The following is a 22,090-nucleotide window of genomic DNA, read 5'->3' on the forward strand; positions in this document are numbered from 1 at the left end:
CGGACTACATGGAGGCCGATGTCCTCACACCTTCTAGAAACATGTTTAGGGGAATATACACGGGTATCATCTCAGTTTTTATACCGGGAGGCCATGCAATGTTGGTGCGAAGACGGGAAAGACGTTGGGAAGAGTTTGCATCAGGGGAGCACAGAAACACCTAGGACGCACGCATCAACCACTGGAAGCAAAATGCGTTTCGGAGTCCACATGCAGGGGACATCTCCAAACTCAACGACCGTGACACCAGCACTCCACACGACACTCATACCACGTCTCGAATGCAGCTCTGTTGTTCCAGAATCTCACTTCTTCCCGACGTTCCCCCACCTTACACACTGCTTGGGTTGTAGCACAAGACGTTAAACTGAAGGTTCTCATCCCAATGTCGAAGCAACACGAACAGCTGCTGGGCTGCGGACTTCACCGATGCCAGGGTACGTCCCTCGGGGATCTGCTGCCGGCACAGCCATTTATCTGCCTTGGCTGCAAGCAGCTCCCACTCAGTGAAATAGGCGGCTGAGCTGTTCTCCAGCCATGCGAGGGCAACTGCGGTGGCCCACACCATACTTTCGGGCTGTGACCGCCGCTGTTCCTCTATGCCCTCCATCCAAGATTGAAGTTCAGAGCTCTCCGACTCTGATCCCAAACCACTGTCTGTGTGAGTGGAGGCAGAGTCCTGGGCACTCTCTGGAGAAGAGAAGCGTCTAAGAGATAACACAGGGAGCGAGAGTTCATGAGAAGAATGGGAGGGACTTTCAACTGCACTAGAGGATAGATGGCGGGTTCGGACGTGTTGAGAAACATCTTCGCCGAACCCATTAGGCGTGCTGTGATGCTCAGTGTCCGGGGCCAGTAACTGTGTGGTGCTAGCAGCAAGGCCGGCGTCCTTTCTGGAAGGGGAAGAGCTGTGGGACATTGGGCTTAGAGCGGCACGGTGACTGTTGAACGGAGATGTCCACTTCAGCTTGTCCAAAGGGATGTTGGTTGCATCTACGAAGGCCTGGTTCAGCAGAAACGCTCCACAAGCCAACTGCAACGACACCTGCGCCACAAAAAAATCTTAATGCAAGGGGACACGTCTACAACTGGTCAACCAACTTCAGAATTCTGACCATTAATACTCAAACCAATTGGACAGATAACTCGAGAGTCCCCCGGTGGACCTCGAAGCTCTAGAATTTCCTAGTAACATTGTATAGAATTCCGACATTATAGGCAAACATTGGAACTCAACTTCAATGTCTATGTGATGGAAGACGTAATTCACGTATAAACAAATACCGCAAGCCATGAGATAAGATATTTTTGGGATGTTTTTCCCTTCACCTACCAGGGGTAGATAGTCACTATTCTTTTCATTCTCGCTTTCGTCGCTGCCTTTCCCGGGAGACTTGATCATAAATCCTTTGGCGGCCCGAGTCAAGAGTCGCGTCTTGTTTAGGCTCAACCTGGAACAAGATAAATAAAGATGGATTTCCGTGATGGCGAAGCGGAACCCCGGAGAGCGAGTTTTCATTTAATGTTACCTGGCAGCAAAGAGGCTTTCTATGGATCTCTGGGAATGCGAGGACGAGACGGAGGGGCTTCTCTGCGGAGCTGAAAAATCAAAGCGTCACGGTCGTCAGTATCTCTCTGGGTTTCGGGCCTATACCGTTAAGGACCTTTTAATCAGCTTCATGGATAACCAACAAGGAGGGAGCCCCTCTTTGCCAGGATCATTAATGGCTTTGGTGTTGAAGAACTCGTCTCTCTCGTTTCTATCACTTTTTTTCTCCGGTTTAAGGTACCCACCTTGTGGAAAACTGCATCGCTCCCACCCCGAGGAGACCGGAGTGGTACAAGGAGATGTCGCATTCTCATCTACATCTGTAGGAGGACAACGGTCATTTCAGGATGGGTTTAGATCATCAGATAAAGAAATAAAGTGAAAAAAGTTGAAAAGTTCTGAATACTTTTACAGTCCCTTTTTTTAATTTTAATATTCTGTTCCTTTCTATATTGATTTGATTGATTGATTTGCATCTACAGCAGCTTCTTTATAATTCGTTATGATTCACCGGGGTCTATAATGTAAGAAAAACCCAAATCTTACTGTAAAATCGATCATCCGATGACTCGGAAACGCAGGTAGACTGAGACCGCCCCAGGCCGACGGAGAACCCTCTCAAGCGACGGCTCCCCGAATTTAAACTCCGCTGGGAACCCTGCCGGAGAGCAGCACCTAGCAGGGAAGGAGCGCATCCTCCTCAGTCAGAAGAAGAGCCCTCCAGACAAAGACAGAGAGAGGACCAGACAAGAGACTCACAGTTAACAAGACGGAAGGGTGGGTGGTAGGAGACGGTGGGGATCGGAGAGACTGGACGCAGGAGAAGGGACATGTAGGTATAGCTGGGGAGGGGGTTAGCATGTGAGAGATGGAGGAGCGGTCACTTTAAGGATGGAGGAATTCAGGTCGATGGACACAGTGATGGACAGTACCTGTGTTGGCGTATTCAACCACGCTCGGCAGGTATGAATTGCTGCTCAGGTCTACGGGGACGAAAGCCGTGTACTTGCTGATCACGTTGCACGCTTTGCTGGTGTGTATAGCATTTAACTGAAACCGGCGCCCCGGACCTAGAAGAAGAACAAAGACGCAACGCCAAGTGACCGAAAGCTCTTAGATGTCCTCGTAAGAGCCTACGATACAAGTAGACCCTTACCCTAAACATCACCAGCAGGTCATGGTTTAAGGATGGTCATACCAGAGCACAGGGTCAACCAGTGACGGGGTCGTCTACATCCTGGGTCACATTATTAGGTATTAAATTGATTTATTTGTATCAATTTATTTTTTTATGGATTTTTAAGGTTTTATTTAATTTGAATGTGTAATATCCACATTATTTCTTTCCTTACCGTGTTCGATATCAGATTCCCGTTCGGCCAGCTGCTCAAAGTCTCGTATGATGGACTTTGCGGCCAGGTGGTGGAACGTCTCGTTCCACAGGTCGCTCTCGTCGTCCTCCCTGCTCTCACGCTCTCTGAAAAGCTCCTGGATGTCGAAGGAGATGTCCCACTGAACGGGCTGGTTATTCTTTAAGCCCCTGACCACAGCCTTGCACATGGAGTGTGAGTGGGGAGCAGGGGCTTTAATCCCAGCGGCCTGGTCTTGTGAGAAGGACTCTGATGCCGATTCGGTTTCAAAGGTGAAGCAAGGGTGGTTGCATTCTGTAACACAAAAGAGAACAAGGAATAGGTCCAACGCTGGCAGCCATGATGGCGATGATCCGGTGATTTCTCCCCGTTAAGTTATCTCTCCTCTATTGTTAAGTTGCTGATCGTTGTTGATTGGTGTAGCCAGCCTTTGGAAGGGAGTGGACTTTTTTTTAAGCTAACATGATGGCCAGCTCCTACAGAACCCACTGTGAAGTCTTTCCCAAAACGGATTCATTGAACCTCCTAATGTTTCATATTTTTTCCATAAATCTTTAAGAATTTAAAAAAAAAAGATTTGAAAAGCATTGGAGTCGGAAGTACCCGATACACTGAATGCTTCGCAGGTCCGTGGCTAGCGAATAGGTTAACAGGAACGGCACTGGGTTTGCACCGCTGAAGCGAGGCTCTACACCAAGAACATTAAACAGACTGCATTGTGTGATAAATATACTATGCCACATATTAATTAGGTTAATTAAATACATTCCAACCGGCTGATAGCAGGGTATATTACTCAGAGCCTGCGCATGAATGAATCCCCGCTGACTCTCCTCACTTCATTCATAACATTGTTATTAAATAACACATTTCTCAATTTTTATTTTTTTAAATATCGCAAATATGAACCTCGATTATACATTCAGGCTCTATAACTGCAGATCCCGGGCAGCCAATGGGCCCTTGATTGTATCATGCCGAGGCCAAAATATTGTCCAGTGGCAATAACCAGTAACTCATGGAAGAAGGATTTAACTCCTCCTCCAGCTTTCTCTCCTGTGACCGGGAAGCATACTTCAGTATGCTCCTTGCACATGCTCAGTAGCCCTCCTGCTGAAATCACCCAAGCAGCAGCCAATCATGTGTATGCTAGCAAAACGTCAATGATCCTCACTGGGTGCTCATCACCCATTGGCTAGAATAGGAGTTTTACTGAGCATGAGCAAAAAGCGCACTGAGCTATGACCCCTGCTTTCAAAGTTGCCACGGGGCCACCGCAACGCACAGAAAACGACGACCAGATCTTCCTGCTGAGCCCCACCAATGGATCCGATGTTCCTGCTGGATCCCATCAATGATCCTTTATCCACACATGGTCAGGGTCCTCCAAAAGTGTCATTACGTGGGGATTTTTGCTGCCTAGTGGTACCACTGATGGAGACTGGAGAGTGGCACCAAGCGACACACTCACACACTTACTCACACTCACGCTCACATCGAAGAGAACCTCACCCATTTCCCCGGGGCTGCTGAAGGGCTGACTGTCAGAGGAGGATTTCAGAGACAGTGATGTCTCCTGCTGAGCGGAGGAGCTTCCCGTGACGGCTGCTTGCAGACCCTCGTGTGTCAATGAGGTGTCCCCATCATGGCAGAACGAGAGACAGCCCTGCTGAAGGAGGGAGGGACGCCTGGCACCGGCACCCCTTATCTTTGTGGTGCCGGCGAACTGGCTGACAGATACAGATGGCTGATGGGAGTCGGAAAATGGATGGGGAGAAGAAAAAACAAACAAGGGGCAACATTATACACTTATAATTACTGGTGACGTGTTTTATCATCATCAGGTGACATCACATCAGACGCACCATCTCTCCACAACTCTCTGCGCAGATACCTATCATTCCATGTCAATACAGCGGGAACTGGGGGTACTTTCTCTATGCCTGTTGGGGCTATCGGGGGTGAGGTAATGGGCTTCTCTGATTTGAAGATGTTGGATGTTGCCCATTCAACGTATCGTCTGCCAAAGGTTGTCGGAGGGCCATTTTTCTTTACTGGGTCAATTATTATTATTATTATTGTTTTATATAGTGCCATCAAAGTCCGTAGCGCTGTACAATTAGAAGAACCTGCAGATCAACAGCTCGTGCTAAACTACAACTCCCATGAACCTCTATTATTTTGGCACACGCAAGCTGGGGGTGCTGGGAGTTGGACCACCTACAGGTTGGAGAAGACAGTGACTCCTGACTTGAATTCACTAAAGCGAAAGCTCTTTGGCTCAGTACAGTGGATTGTTGCTCGGGGCGACGTTCAGCACCAGTAATTATAACAAAATAAAGAATAGCGGAGCGTTTATGGATTCGTGATAAAAATCCACAGTCCGCGCTCCGGTTCTTTATTCAGCGCATGCTCACCACGGACACAAAGAATCAACCGCAGAACTTGGCCCACCACGCTTAGTAACGTCCCTAAAATGATTCTGCCCCTTACAAAAAAAATACTGCAGTTTTTCTGAAGTAATACTGCAGTTTTTTGGACATGAAAAAACTGCAATACTGCACTTTTAGTGCAGTATTAGTGCACATTTACTGCAGTTTTACTGCATTTGTACTTCACTGTACTGCAGTTATTTTTGTACAGAAGTACAAATGCAATAAAGCTACAGTACTTTGAAGTACAACTGTAGGTTTGCAATATAAAAAAAAGTGCAGTAAATATGCAGTAATATTGCAGTAAAAGTGCAGTAAATGTGCAGTAATACTGCAGTAAAAGTGCAGTATTGCAGTTTTTTCATGTCCAAAAAACTGCTGTATTACTTCAGAAAAAACTGCAGTAATTTTTCATAAGGGGCGGGGCTACAATTCCCTTCACTCCCAGACTGGCAATGGCGGAGAGCCCCATTACTAACATCAATCTCTTTGTGGCGCCCAGCTGAGCATTATGGGAGTTGGATCCATGAATGAATGAGCCGGACGACCGATGATGTGGGGGGGGGTCTTTATTCCTTCACGTTCCCTGCAGGGTGCCCACCCAGTGTCATCAAACTATTTGCCCCAGGGGGGAAGGGTATCTGGGCTCCGCTCCATAGTTTCCGAGGGGTTTGAGGACTCCGGCCCGGGGCTTCCTGCACCCTTTACTCACCTGCATCTACTAATTAAGGGGAAGGTAGTTAAATACCCCCCGCCCCAGGGCAAAGGAGCCCATTGACCCCCCCCCATGACCTGGGGATGAGCTACTGTAGAGGTAATAATAAATAATGCCCCTTCCCCCAGCCAGCGACAGATAGGAGGAACGGGGCAGAATTTGGGTTTCCGCACCATGACCGTTGGCAAAGAGGAATCAGTCGGCCGTCTCTGGAGCAGCGGATTGCCCCCGGGGGTAAGTGGCTGCCTCACGTGTGTTAATTGCAGGAGACGCTTCCGTTTTAGGGTTAACGGTTTGAAAGGATATTGCCCCGGGGCAGTTGGTTTAGCACTTCTGCATTAAACCGATAATAGTTTAACCATGCGATGTAATTAGGAGAAGCAGCTGCTACTTCGAGAGCGTTTATCCCCCGAGTGCCGGCGTCTCAAGGACGTCAGCCGAGCCGACCATATTTCTTGGAAATCCATCCGAAAACTCTTCAGAAGCCAAATTATCAGAGTGGCCATAAGAGGGCGGTAGGAAACTGGAACGGCCTCCCAGCAGAAGTGGTAGAGGGTAATACAAGATTAAAGATTAAGACCTCTTGGCCGACTCTGATCCGGTCTGAAAAAAGTATCTTTTTGGGGTATATTCCCCGGCGATTTCCTGTCCTGATTGGCGTAGTATGTACTGTTTCCCGTGGCACGGGGGAGATGGTTGGACACGGACACCGCGGCGGATTATATAAACGGCAGGGGGATTAACTCTCGCAGCGAGGGGTTCGCATCACGTTCTTTTTCTCGGATTCCTCGGAATGCTGTAAATGAGATGCATTAAAATCTTTAACCTGCGCCGCGTTGCTATGGAGACTCGGGGAGAAGGATCTGTTTATAACCTCACGGTTTTTTTCCGTAACAAATCATGTCCACGAAGACATGGAAAGACATGCCGAGGGGGGCCGAAAAACATACTAACGGCTACCGGGTACCCTGCTTCCAGATCACCGAGCAATAGATTGCTAGCCCTTCTGCCGAGGATAGGATTAGCACGTTGAGGGGCAGCGTGCTCTAAATATAATACTATAATGTTGGCGCTTTATGGGTTTTTTATCACTTTGGGGGATTCATTCGGTTACAGGAAATGATTTTATTAAATCTCGTGCCCCGGAGTATAACGCCGAGGGCCACCCGGGTCCGATCTGTAGTAATAAACAGCTGCATGTAATTAGAGCGTCTCTGACAGTCCTGTTAGTAAATGCAGGGCGGCGAGAGAGTGGGGAGAGAGGTGCTGGAGGAGGAGATGGAAGGAGACAGGGAGAGGGAAGAGAGACGGGAATGGAAGGGAGGAAAGGATAAAGATAACAAGAAAGACGAGAACAGACGGCGGCACAGAGAGAGAGTGAGGAGAGACCGCTCTGTACACGGACAGAGAGACAAGTAGGAAAGGGAGAGACGTACAGGAGACAGGGAAGACAGTCTGAAACATGGATCCAGAAAGGGGGTCACATAGAAGGTACATGATAAGGGGTAACTGTCCGTGTGAACAGCCGGAGAGGGACGAGGAACATGCGACTGGCCGCCATCACCAAGTCAAGAGTAACGCCTAGTGGCCCCGGCGAAGCCTGCAGGACACACTATACAGCGGCGCATGCTCAGCACATCTGTACCGTAACAACCAGCGGGGACCCCCCTGTGGTACCTTGCCTGGGGGCTGGGTTTACTATGTAATCCCAGCCACAGGGGTTAAAAGCCCCCAAAAAGTGATCCAACGGGTGCATGTTTATATATTTATTCTTATGGGCGCGATGGGTAGACCCCACATGTTCATGGTGCGATACGCGGTCTCGTTACCCCCACCCGGCTGTCCCCTTTTACCTGTGCATCCGTGGGGATCATCTCTGGGGACCGGAGTTCATGGATTTCGATCCTGCAGATCTGCCCCTTCTCCTGCGCGGTGCTGGGGTCGCTGGACGTGTGCGTTCTCGGCGCGGGGTCGCGGTCAGAGATCTGACTTGTGCTGTAGGCTCTCCGCTGGAAGCCCGCGCCGGAGGCTATAATTAAAATATATATATCTATGATATCTATGATTCCGTTGAATATCCACAAACCTCTCCCATACCAAATATTCTTCATCACCCAAACAGTCACCTGAATCAGCGTCTCCGCTGGAATCGTCTCTCGGTGATCCGGTGCTTTGTAGGAAATGGGGGCTGCCATCTTGGTGACCCTTCGAGCTGCTGCTTCCGGATGATTCTTCTTGGGACTGGAAGAAAACCGAGCTCCCGGACTCCTGCGAGTGCATCATGCTGTACCTCCGACGCTTGTCCTACGGGGGACAGAAGAACGGGAAGAGGTACCGGCTCAGTTGGAAGATTCCAACCGAACGGATTCGCAAATATGTTAGTAGCAAAGGATACATTCACTTTACGTCACAACAACTTTAATAAACCAAACCCAGCTCTGAAACCATAGCTCTGAGATCTCTTCGTAAAATGAAATTACTTTGGTCAACACCTCTTGGCTAAAGTAAGATCCAAATATACGGCCATCTCTTGTTGAAACTCTACCCTTGGAGGACCATCTCATGGTTAGAAGAAAATCATTTCATTATTTCAACGCAATGTCTTGGTGATGGAAGACTAACTCAACGTCAACTTTGAAAGAAGGGCATTGTGGACCAAGAGGAACTCTATGTTCTAAACCTAGAAATGTAAATTGTCACGGTAAGGATGTAAAGATTACAAAGGTGACCTTCGAAGACCACTTTTTTTTTTTAGCCGTAAAATATTTTCCCCATAAAGAAGTAGGATAGAATAGAGGATGCTCCACAGTCGTTATTACCACGTCATTTAAAGACCAGTTTCTGCAGATAACGAACCATCGATGACCACTTCGTGGTTTATAGAGGACTAATTCCCTATGGTGCCGTCTCTCTGGCTGAACTCACATGCGCTGAACCTGATATAACCCTGCTTGGCTACTAAATAAACCTAATTTCAGGAGGACATCTTTTCTCCTCGGTGGTGGAATGATTGCCCCCTTGTTTGGCCACGCATTTGTCCACTTAACTCCTTGAGACAGACACGCGGACACCCTCAGCTGGTTTCAATCTGTGGCATCCGTTCAGAACCAACGCCATATCCCTTAAGAAGTAAAAACGTTGATACTGTATCTATCTTCTTGTGGCTTATTGGGTAACTTTGGCAAAAGGTGGCAACCTTCCATCAATGCCGAGGTCAGTAACTATTCAAAGGGGCGGAATATCAGACACAGAAACCGAACAAGCAGAGAAGAACGGCGTGGAGCATCATGATGAATATATATCAAGAACTAAGAGGTAGTTCTATGATTCTAGAACTTTCTATTTCTTCATAATAAGACTCGTCTTCCCTCCTGTCTCCCTTTCTTCTCTTTATACTGCCTCGCTCAGCTATGAGGACTCCCTCTCCTCTCGCCTTGCGGTGGTGATCTTACTCTCTCCGCACTGCGCCTGTCAATCATTCCTTCACCTCCGCAGGTCTTCTGCCTGACTCGGTCTCCGTACCAAATGAAAATACCCCCAGAATTATTAGGATTGTTCCTCCGACGTCGGTAGAACTGATGGTTCAATTAGCGCTGACGTTCTATACCCCACTCAGAGAGCGTCACTCCGCTGCTTAAATAATGACTCTGTTTCTGGCGCCCCGGTCACTCAACGAGTTGGTGTCTCGTAAGACGTACGGTGACAGCCATTGAGAAGCATTCTGATGGACGGGTCTTTGTGTCTCTCTAGGAGAGCTCTCCGGCCCCCAGGTACCTTCTGTGGCTGTCAATATATGATTTATGAAGCCCTTCCTGGGTCTGTTGATTTCCATGGAGTTCTAACGGGAAAAAAAGAGGAAAGGGACGAAAATCCTGTCCTGTTTTTCATTTTCCTGGGGAAGGATTGTAATAATGAAGACGTAGTGCCGGGGAGAGACGTCACCGCCATCGAGGCTTACAGTGAGTTAAGGAAATGATCTATACGGTAATATATTGTAAACGATAATTAACACTAATAATAATAATAGTTCTCCCCCCGTCAACAGGAATAAATCCAAAAACTGGCAAAAAAATGTAATTAGCGGTGTAAACTGTTTGGGTCGTAATGAATCATTTTTAATAATGAGGATTTTAAGAACTTGCCGTCGGCACCAACAGCTGTTTCTTTCGTTTCTGTGAGTTACAGACATTGTAAACAGCTTAAGGAGCCCCTAGGGGCCACCGGTCACATGCGGGGCCCCTGTCTGCAGATAAAGCCACCTCCTTGTTCTGAGTGTGACCCCCTCCGTAGATCATCCTCTCTAGACCTTCTCTGAAGACCTTGATGCTCCCCACAACACCATGTGCTACCCCTTTCTGCCCCATCATCTGCCCCACTGTAAACCTTTCTGCCCCATCATCTGCCCCACTGTACAACCTGTTAGCCACTCCATTCTGCCCCTACAGAGCTTTGTGAACCCTCTATCACATTGCAACCCATTTTACTTTCATCTCTGCCTTCTACTTGGCCGGTCTGCGATGGGGCGACCAGGACGGGGTGTAGAACATGGAAGGTCGAGAGGTCAATCTTAAGGTTCTATTCAGCTACGATGTTTGAACTCACGGAGCGAGGGTTGGAGAGGTATCGGGCGGTGCTGCACACCACGCCGTACCCCACCAGGCGGTCTCCCGGGAATAGGAAACTCGAGCTGATCGGTGAAATCAAGACCTCTGTGCTCTCCGGGAAGACCCACTCCACGGTGACGTCCGTCAGCACCGGCGCCATCGACTTCTTCAGGGAATGCAGCATCTGTAATCAGCGGACAGCAGATCATTGGAATACTCTTCACGTAACTTGACTTAGTCTCCGGACGAGTCTTTCACAATAACTAATTTACCATCTCCTAAAAGGAGATCCTGAAAGGCTTAGCTGATGAAGAAGTCCTAGGTCCTGTGATTTTAGAATCTATATCTGAGATAGTTCCTGATTTATCCAAACTTAACAAAGGGATCTTAAACAGAATCGCAAAAGCCAATTCTCCACGCTACCTTGGGCTGGAGTCGTTCCCCTTCCATTAAGAACTCGGCGCACCCTTTGGAGACGCTGGCCACTCCTTGGACGAGCCGCCGGCAGGCATTCTGCCCGATGCCGAAGCTGTAGCATCTATAACGGAAGACGGGGTGAATACACAACAAGCCATAACGTATACATATGTAGGGGCGCTTCATAGGCCGCTCGGTGGCCAACCTTGGTTCTATAATGGCGGCACCAATATCCATGAGCTCCACCGTGTCTTATCTCCTGTCATTCTTGGAGGAGAAGGTGGGCCACCTACCTGGTGAAGGAGGAGTGGTGCCGGATCAGCTCGATCACTTTGCCCGTATTGCTAACGGCGCCATCCGTAAGCAGGAAGAGAAGTCGCGGGTAACCCCGGCACACCGGCTGCCGGATGATCCAGTTCAGAGGGGACAAGATGTTGGTGCCGCCCATGTCGGCTCGGAGCCTTTTGATGCTGTCACAGGCCACGGCCAGACTTTCCTGCAAGAGAGGCCATGACAGGCGATCACGCCAGCCGGCATGTTTATCCGCCAAGCGTAGGCGTTTACGCCGGCATCCTCTAGCAATACTTTTTGGTTTTGATCGCGGTGAAAGCCCAGCGATTTAAAGGGCCGTCACATCTGCGCTATTCAGCGGGGCTCAAAATATGTTTATTTTAATCATTTTTCATGAGATTCCTGAGACAGCACAGACTTGGCTGAGAGTCCTGTGAGCTGCAGTCTACGGAATATATTAGGAATGGGCTCCAAGTCTCTTAAAGTTTTTTGGGTTTTTTTCTGTAAATTCGGTAAAATGGAGACGCCTGTCTGTTTCTAGACGTTTTGGGTCGCTGCCACTTCGCAGTCTCGGAGACAGACAAAGATAACAGATTGCGAACTAATTACGGCAGGAATTCCCTCCTCGTAATCTGGATCCTAATACGGAGACGGATTAGACTCGGCTTTAAATAGACGCGAGGCTACCCTCAATATTACCGGAGGACGGGGATTAAAAAGCCGCCGAGGGGCTTTAACCCGTTAGTGCGGCGGAGGGGATTATCTAGCACGTAATCATACGTTTATTTAATGATTGATTGATATAGCGCCATCCTATTCCGCAGCGCTGTACATACCTTTTCTGATTAAAGGGGTGGATATCTAAATGTTAAATTTATCTCTCATATAGACGTATATCTCGATGCCTCTCTTTTATTTGTTATTTAGTATCAGAGTAAAGATTTCTGCCAAGAAGATATGAAAGACGGGGGGGGGGGTTTAAGCGGCTTGCTTGCTTGCTACACTGACGGCAGCAGCAGGTGGCGCTGTTTCTCCATGTAGGTGCCTCCGGCGGGGGGGGGGGGGGTACGTGGCATATCAGTGTCCGGGGATTTGCCACAGACGGGGTATCATGACTGCAGGGAGGCCGGAAGGGGCCAATCCCTGTTCTGCCGACATTAAGGATTGGGGGTGACCTTTGGTTCTCCGGCCGGGGGGTGATACAAAGCCCCCCGGTGGCGTCTCCAATGACAATATGGTCGATGCCGCATCCCAAATACTCCAACACATTTCCCAAACGGGGAGCACAGAAAGGACCCAGACAGGGGGGTAAATGCTGCCCAAAATGTAGGCAATAAAATCTCTACATTGTTGCTTCACTTTGTAACACAAAGGAAATGTTTTCCATAAACAGGCAGATTAACTCATTGCCTGCGGGTATTTCCATTAACCCTTTGACTACTGTGTTGCACAGTCTCATGGTGCCCAACAGGTTAAGGAGGGTCCGTAGTTCCCCAAAATACTCCCTAAGTACTTCTGCCAGGGCGACAAGGGTTAAGGTGTTTAAGCGTCGGTGTTACATTGTTACAGTGTTACAGTGTTGCAGTGTAGTGTTGTAATGTTACATTGTTGCAGTGCAGTGTTGTAGTGTTACATTGTTACATTGTTGCAGTGTTGTATTGTTACAGTGTTGCAGTGCAGTGTTGTAGTGTTGTAATGGTACATTGTTGCAGTGTCGTGTCGTAGTGTTACATTGTTGTAGTATTGCACGTGACCTGTGACATCACTCTTACCTCATTATAACTCTGGCTGGACGGAAACAAAGACTTGAAGGTGGATCCAAATCCAATAATGTTGAAGAGAGAGGAGGGCATCAGACTCTTCAGTATCACCAGCATGGCATCCTGGGGGGGGTAGAGGGGGTAAAATCAGTACTTTGCCCCTACGATGGAGGAAGTTACCTCATCGCTTCTCCAATAATCCCATGTAATGGAACAATTCAAATAACTCAACATTTAATCCCCTCTTCTGTGTGTCCCGCAGGAGCAGTCACTTTAGCTTCCTGTTCCCAAGATCTGCAGGATTATTCCTCCCCATTACGTTATCTCTCCCCTTGGTAGAAGCTGATTTAATATACTAATATAACAGGGGTAGAACATCCCGCACATGTCCCGCGCATGTCCCGCGCATGCACCCCCAGCTCCCAGCGCCAGACCAGTAGATGAAGACTTCAGTGACAGCGGAGGATATAGAAGAATAGCGAGTGCTGCAGATAAATCCGCCGAACGTCTTTATCGTTCCTTCCGCGAAGCAGAAAACATTCGACTCTCAAACAATAAAAGAGCACAAAACACAGAGTGTAACGTCTGCATTACAGGCTGCCCTGCGTCCGGCCCAGGGGCCAAAAAAACACCCCGACTCCCCACGGGATACAGAGCCCCCGACTCCCCGCGGGATACAGCGCCCCCGACTCCCCGCGGGATACAGCGCCCCCGACTCCCCGCGGGATACAGCGCCCCCGACTCCCCGCGGGATACAGCGCCCCCGACTCCCCGCGGGATACAGCGCCCCCGACTCCCCGCGGGATACAGCGCCCCCGACTCCCCGCGGGATACAGCGCCCCCGACTTCCCGCGGGATACAGAACCCTGGCTCAGGCTGGGGTGCGCCCCGTCATGGCAGTTTTCGTGTTAGCAGCTCGGTTACCCCCCCCGTCTCCTCATTATCCCGTTGAGCAGCGCAGACGGCGCCCGCAGACAGCGCAGCTTCGTTTACTGGTTCTGTGAGCGTTCGCCGGGTGTTAATTGAGTTTTAGGCGTTAGAGATAATTACAGTCTGGATATTGCATCGGAAATATTAAGAAAAAAGCTTCCTTTTGTGGCGTGTGGGCTGGAAATAATCGCATTCCGTCTCGTGTCTGGGGGCTTAAAGCGTCTGACTCTCTCCCTCCAGGTTTCTTTTCTCCCTCCCTCTTTCTCTTCTCCCCTCTCATCCCTCCCCGGTCTTTCTCTCCCTCTCGTTCCTTCTCTCCTTGTTTTTTTCTCTCTATCTCTCCTCTCTGTCTCTCGGCACGTCACCTTCTCCTTTTCTCTCTTTCATCCCCATCTAAGACTCTCCGTGATGTATCTGCACTCCCACCCTTCGTGTTTCACAATCACTCGGCCAATAAGTCGATGTTTCTGCCGCCTTCCTGCGGGCCTAACGAGTCCTGCTCTCTGTTCTGTCTCTTCTGCGCCGTTATAAATCATGATCTGTCTTGCGCTGTCTGAGATATATATTCCTGGGGTTTGGAAGGAACTTAAGGGCTCTCTTCTGGCATTACAAGCTCTGCCGGTACCAGCCGGTCACATCCCAAGACACCGGGGCAGATCCCAACATGTGAATTCTGAATACCTCAATAACTACCAAGATCTCCGTCTGGACACAAAGACCTTAAACCCCCCGGAGCCTCATGGCGTGCTCTTCCCCCTAAAGCCATCATCGCCTGGGGCATTTCGGCCAAGGCGGTGGTGAGTTTGGGCCGCTTAGTGAAGAACTTGTGAGCCCCGGTGGGCTTCGCTTCCCCTCGTCCATCACTGCTGAGTACTTGGTTACGTTATAAGGAGGGGGTCACATTAATAGAATGGAAATGCGGAACATGGACGGCTTTAGCTGATATTCCATGGGGGGGGCACCACAAGAGCAACCCCCCAAAATGTCCTCCTTGTGCACACTCCCATTGAAACGATGTAAGGTATACGGCACCTAAGTTGTCCTGAAAGCTTACACTCCAATTCTACTCGGTCAATAAACGTATCTCCTTGATTCTGTAACCGTGTTACTCGATACAAACCCGTAGACGGCGACCATCATGGCGACAGCTGCCATATTCAGCCGCCAACCCCCTCTAACCCGTAAAGCACTGGGAACTCAATGGACGTTCTGAAAACCCCAGTTAGGCCGGCTGCCTGGAAGACGCCGTTACTAATAACGCCTCGATTTCCCTCTCATTCCCGGCCCTTGGCGCGGCCTCCAGCCCTCTTACCCCCATCCTTGAGAGAGAGAGAGAGCCCTTGGGAAAAAAAAAGTAATTACTGCTTTTGTGACGGCTCCTCAGGAAATAAGATCTGATTTCATATAATGGAAGGAATTCTCTGAATTTAAATATAATCATTGCGGCTTCTTTTATTCCGCGCGGTCTGAGAGACACCGAGGGGGCGAGTAGGTCAGACATTTTATTTCTACGGGTACTCGGGGGCCCGCGGGGCATCTCCAGCCGGCTCCGACGGCAAACCGAGACCCACGGAACGTGTATTTGGGGGGAAAAGGACCAATTTCTCTGTTTTTCCACCCGATTCCTGGATCATTTAATCTCCCCCGCTGTCTAATCCCCGTTGTCCCGCGAACCTCCCGACATTAGAGAAGCGATGGTTTCTAGCCTCGCATGCTGCCCTGAGGAGACGTCGCTTAATCGTCTCCCGTGGAGCTCGGCACTCAGATTACAAATTAAACGCCGGCATTCTATTCCTAATTAGCAGAACAACCGCAGGAGGACGCCCGGATCTCAGAGGAGGAGATTTACTGAGGCCTGGGAAGTCGGAGATCCCCCCAAGGTTCCAATGAAGCCTGGCGACGGGACGCGGCAATAGAATAACATGCTGTTTCTCAGCTCGCATCGCTTAGTTAATACGCCCCAGAGGGATAACACCTGATTCCTGTTATCCGGCTTCCGCGTCGCTGAATCGACCTGCGTACCGGCCAGTCCTCTGCAATTGCGCAATTACTTAAAGCTCTCAGCGGGGAAACGGGGGGGGCAACATGCGCGGCAGTGGGCGGCCGATGCGGTGGGATAACGCGGAGGGCAGCGGTTGAGTTAATGAGTAGTACAGCCGGCCGTGTAGTGAAAGACGACCTATTGATTTAAGCAGAAAGACCAGCGCCGAGGCTGCCCCCGGAGCGCTGCAGGATTAACCCTACTGATCCAAGGCGGGGGGGCAGAAGAAAAAGACCCAGCTACGCAATATCTTATACGTGTCATTGGGAAACGCCGGTGACATTTAATCGCTCTACGCGTAGAGAGAAATTAGAGTAACATATAAATAGCGGGGATAATTACTCCGGGATTCAGCGTTTAGGACGATATATCCATTTCTGGAGCTTGGGTCTCGCTCGGCTTCAATAACCTTTAAAACGAGGCTAAAACATGACCTATAGCGAAAATGCCAGCAAATACATGGAGCGGACGGATTTACACCTAAAGGTTTTCATATTACCGCAAAAAAACACACAACGCACCAAACGCCGTCCGAAGGCCCCATGAGTGGAGCGCAACGCGGAGGAGGAATTGCCTGATTACACGCGTGCTGTCAATATGTCGGGACAGGTCGGAGTTGTGCGTTCCCGGCAATAAGTGGCGTATTTTGTTTTTGTTTCAAATTATTTGTTTCAAAACTCCCCAAATACTGGAATTTAGACCCATTTTTAGTCCCCATTCTTTAAGAGTCTAAAAGCAAGAGGAAGCGGCGTGAAGCCTCGGATCTGGATGTAAACGTAAAATATTGTGGTCTAGATTCCAAGAATAATGATCTATTAAATCATTCTAATATCCCCGCTGCGTTAACCCCTTCTCCGCTACGAGACGGCAAGGCGTTCGCCGCTATTACCCGGACTCTGGTGATGTTGACCCCGCTCATGCTGCCGCTGCGGTCCAGGAGGAAGATGAACTCCCCCTGCGCCTTGCTGAGGTCGGTCTGGGAGGCTTGAAGGTCGGGGCAGAAGTTAAGCATCACCACTGGGTTATGGCAGATGTCCTTAATAAGACGTTTCCGGATCATTTCCGTCTGGAATAGCAAAGAAACAAAACATTTTCGTGACGTGGGAACTTTTGCCGACTTAATCTGTTTCCAGGGAACGGCAAACGGCCCCGGGTGCCGCTATGTATATGTATACAACAAGGGGATGATCTGGGTTTCGTACCTTTTTCTCGGCACTGGAGTCCTTTTTGATGGCTCTGATGAAGTCGCTCTTCCCCTTTAGGAACTGTTCGTATTCATAAGGAGTCATGTCGCCTTCTTCCATCAGGATATGAGGGAGGTGAGGCTCTGGGGGGGGGGGGACACGGATAAAAAGAGCTGGTTTATTATAACATAACGATGTCTTTCTTCTGAAATCTTCATGTAAAATGAGGTTACGCTGAAGAAACTAAAAAGTTGATGAAGTGCAGAGTTTTTGGTGAGGCACCTCTGGGGAAATCACCAGACACGGAGCCCCCGATCCACACGGCTTCCCATCCGGGTTCCTAGACCGAGGTTAAAAGGAGACAATTTGGGAGCCGAAGATGGATTTTGCGTCCCGGTTTCTTCAGGTCAAACGTTATGCGGGGGCTCTGCCCATCAAGATGATCTGGGCCAACGAAACATGAACTCAGACCGGGCCGGCTTTGGCTTTTAAAGGGGTTGTTTTTTGGACCCTGCTTTTGAAAGCAGGATTGGAACGAGATGCGATGATGACGTTCGCTTAATCTTCTCCTACGACAGCGAGAGTTATGATGAAAGAGAATGAGCTACGGAACCCCGAGGAGCAGGAAACCACCGATTTAAATGTATCGACTTCTAAACGGAACGTTTGGGCTACAACCGGTTCTAACGACCTATTAACTATATATATAAGTATTTTTCGGAGCATAAACTGTTTTATCTCTTCTTCTCTGGTAGCTGGTGATACTTTATGGTTCGACAGCTGTGTTTTTGCCATCGTTTAACCGGATACAAGGAAAAATCTTACATGGGGGGGTGGGAGGTAACGTGTGGGGGGGGTTGGGGGGGTGGGAGGGAACATCTGGGGGGCTTGGGTTCCAAAGGTAGACAGTCGTGCTAAGTAAGGACCCTTAGGATTTATCAGATCACCAAATGAATCCGTTTTAAGGAACACGGCAGGAATACGAGAGACATTTTGCATCATGACGAGATCTCCAGTTACCATAGCGAACATTAAATGTCCTCATTGAGTGACCGCAAGCAACGCGAGACCTCCAGCTAGAAAATATTCATTACGGGAACAATCCACCGTCGTTAGACAGAGAAGTGCTAGTGAGAAATAACTCGGTATGAAGGACAAGCAGCTGCTGCGTTGTTGAGGGCCACACAACCCAAACTGGTCCCATCGGATGAAGGACTCTTCGATCTGCCTTCAGTACGTCTGCGGTTTTCACATCTAGAGCTAACCGATCATTATTATTTTCCGGAGGCTACAGTTATCACCCACACAACCAGCAGATTTGTTCCTTAATTAATGAAAGATATGTTTGAGTTACTAATTAGAATAACAAGCCCTGGATGTGATATCGAAGCCGGTGCTGAAGTATGAGGCGTCGCTGCTCGTTAAATAAAGTCCTGATCCCCGAGGTGTCATGGTGGCCCCTGCCATTTAACTACATACTTCTACATTCTCATTCCTCCTCATTCTAGAGAATGCCTATTTTTTGTATCCCTGATCTCTACTAACTCTACGGTGAAGGTTCTTGAAGGTTCTCCAGCTTCCATTTCATGCAGAGAGCTGGTAAAAGAGGCAAAGAGCTTTACCCCCCCCAGACGTTGTGATCTCAAATGTTTTGGAAATGTACCGCTAGGATGGATGAGGATTTCCACTGGCCGGTCATACGTGTGCTTGTTGGCCAATGTGATCATGATGCTTTTGGCAGAAGGAGCCGAGGGGTCAGCGTCTGCTCGGATCTCATGCGTTGGGCTCTCCACACCTGGAAGACAAGGATAGGACGTTCCTTATGGGGTCTCTCCCTTCCTGTGATTCACTCGGTCACGCTATTGGGTTCAGACTGGGTTATTCACACGATTGGTACTCACCCGCCAAAAGATAGGGAGCACGGATTTCCAAATGAAAAGTAAGTTCATACTCAATGGAGTTCACGGCCTCCGTTTCTAGCAGGGTTGCCAGGCAGAGTTTCTTACTGCCCCCGGAAAGACCAGACTCTCTCCTGTCAATGGAGAAAATATCAGGGTGATATCTGAACGCTACCCATGCGTCGGAGCACGGTATGTAGGACATTATAGAAGCCAATACATTCTGAATAGGATTTGGTTTCTTTGAAAAGGGATTTTTTTTAGTTCAATCTGATAAAAATAATGTTACGCATTTGTAAAGTAAAATCTGATTAATACAAGAAGCGGCTTTCCGACATGTTTGGATGAGTTATTTCGTACTCCAGTTTCTACGTGTAATTCCGCATGTTTTCTTACAGCCTTAAAGGGGTGACAGAGGCCAGGCCATAATCCGTCGTGCCGTGGGACACTTTGGGAACGCACACAGGAGGGAGAAGCACCCTCACGGCCCCGCTGGACAGGGTGGGAAGCTCAGAGGAGGTGCTTATCAGAACCGACACGCTCTCCTGAGCTGGGACGGCTCCGAGGTTGGCCACGAAGATGATCCTTTCCAAATCTTCATCCAGAAGGATCCTCCCTGAGGAATAACGAAACACGGAATCACTAATCTGAAAGTAACAATCGTCTTGTCTAATCCGCCCAATCAGCTCCGTTACTTCATTACCTAGCCTAGTAGACATTGGACTCCCCAGACCATTAGCCCTTCCACTCCGTCTCAAGGCCTCATAGAGGAGATAAATATCAACATAACACGGCAAAACTATATCGAACAAACTCTGTCAACTTTCAAGGAGCCTTCTACCCCTGCTGGCTTCCAATTGACCCAACTGGGGAAAAATGTTTCCACAAAGCCAGGAGATCAGACAGAACCAGTATTGGCTTTCAGGTGGGTCATGGATGGTCCACCACAAGCTTTTGCTCTTAAAAGACGTTGTTGCCCAGGATAAACAGTCTGTCTTAACCTGGCTAGAGATTGGGGCCGACAACGATATCAAATGACAGCAAGTAGGAACTCCCAGACACTCTATTTACCATAGAGAGACATGCCGGAGATACCTCCATTCAGTAGAGTCACTAACATGTTGCCCTGTGGGTCACGGCCAGTCGATGACTAAATGTCGTATCTACCCTGACAATAAAGACTTTGCCCATCATTCATGGTCCTCCGGTACCAAGGACCAGCGCGGGAAGTCATCGTGATTATGTCTTTACCTCTTCTCCGCAGCAATTAAAAAAACTTCATTTATCAAAGTGACCGGCTCGGGGACAATCTGACCGCCAGAAGACAGCCTTGCCGCCTGGAACGTCCGTCCTTTCCCGTCTCTGTTAATATTGAATGTTCTTATTGTGTAAAGAAGATACGAGGCTCGGGGGCTCGAGTCGGTGTCTAATCTGCGCTACAAAAACATTGACTTTTTACTGAGAATTCTATGGGTTTTGGTGGCCGTCTCACCGTTTCCTTCGGGGAATCTCCCGCTGGACATACTGCAGTAATCGTAGTAAGACTCGTCCATTTTGGCTTTGTCTTTAATCTGGACGGTTACGATGCGCCTGCAGATCACAGCCTCGAAGCCGACGACCACCGTGTGCTCGTTCAGCGGATAAACGAAGAGCGCTGCAAGAAGAAGGACGTCTTTACTGAAAAGTCACGCGATGCTGCCGCTGACCGCTAGAATTCTGATTTATTCTAACACCGCGAAGTGCGTTAAAATCGCTAGGCGCCCTGCATGATGTGGCCCCCGGGATGGGATTAATGGGAGTTACCTTCGACCGGCTGGGAGTCCGGGTTGCTGTAGGTAAGTGATGCTGTCATTCCCAGGGCATAACCACTGACACAGGCACTAATCTCAGCCGTCGTGAGGGGCAGAGGCGCCCCGGTGATCCGGTTTAACAGCCCAGGCATCCTGCAGCTTCCTTCTTCAACAGAATCCTACAAAAAAAAACAAGTGCCGGGAATGTAGGGTAAGCGAGCGATACCACTTCTACTGGGAGGCTGTTCCACTTATCTACCACCCTCTCAGTAAAGTAAAACTTCCTTCCGCTCCATCTCAGCCTCCAACCCTCTAGTGTTTCTAAAGTCTCCAGGAACGGCACTAGAAACGAGCGAGCCAATAATGAGACTCGTTCTTCTCGGAATTCATTCCGATTTCTTTTCTCTTTTATTTATTGGAATTACTAAAAACACCCACTTTGGCTGCACTAAATGCCGCGAGTTAAGTAACTGACAGCGAGCAGAACGGTAACATCGATGAAATACGAAATGGATACAAAGAGCCTCATTCTTCACACAAAGCGGAGACGGATACTTTGTTACGTTACCAGCTGATATAACGCACACCAGTCATACAATAGTCGATAGCAGTCAGTGCCGGGGGGGGGGCGTTCCCCGCATTATTAAATGGGATTCAGAAGATATTTCTGGAGTCGGGCCGGATGGGGCCGCCGTTACCAAACATATAGGTTTTCATTTTTGGGATTGGGAGGTGATCCAATAGCAATGCGTTGCTCATTCTGTTGTGAATAAAGGGGGGGATAAATTGCTCCTCATCTGAGGGTTTTGGCTTCAATGTTTCTGAGCCCAGCTTGCTTGGCACCTGCCCTGACTTTCCACCTGCGGTGCAACCATCTGGACGGTGACAAAACCACTGGCCAGGTCTAAACTCTAGCATGACGGACGTGTGACTGTATGCCCCCCAAAACGCGGACCGTAGTGGGACTTCAAATATATCCCCCTGCCCTGACCTTGGCTTTATGTATGAATCGATCCTTGCCTGCCCTGACCTTTGGCTTAAAGTATGAAACTATTCCCCTGCCCTGACCTTTGGTTTAAGGTGTGAATCTATCCCTCCTGTCCTGACCT

The 22,090-nt window shown here is 49.0% G+C and overlaps 1 protein-coding gene across 1 annotated transcript; it reads right to left on the reverse strand.

Annotated features, from left to right (window-relative positions):
* Positions 1–96: 96 nt before the first annotated feature.
* Positions 97–21,133, reverse strand: VWA5B1 (von Willebrand factor A domain containing 5B1). Its single transcript, XM_053451663.1, has 21 exons — positions 20,995–21,133; positions 20,684–20,845; positions 19,588–19,807; positions 19,195–19,325; positions 18,957–19,088; positions 17,312–17,436; positions 16,999–17,175; positions 13,151–13,261; positions 11,381–11,583; positions 11,094–11,208; positions 10,669–10,854; positions 8,193–8,370; positions 7,920–8,095; positions 4,432–4,666; positions 2,902–3,213; positions 2,482–2,619; positions 2,096–2,224; positions 1,795–1,869; positions 1,530–1,599; positions 1,334–1,451; positions 97–1,045 (listed from the first exon to the last, which is right to left on the reverse strand). Exons 1-21 carry the CDS (start codon positions 21,131–21,133, stop codon positions 332–334), a joined length of 3,846 nt encoding a protein of 1,281 aa, XP_053307638.1. The 3' UTR covers positions 97–331.
* Positions 21,134–22,090: the final 957 nt, after the last annotated feature.

Source organism: Spea bombifrons, chromosome 12, assembly GCF_027358695.1.
Source record: "Spea bombifrons isolate aSpeBom1 chromosome 12, aSpeBom1.2.pri, whole genome shotgun sequence".
Lineage (NCBI taxonomy): Eukaryota > Metazoa > Chordata > Amphibia > Anura > Pelobatidae > Spea > Spea bombifrons.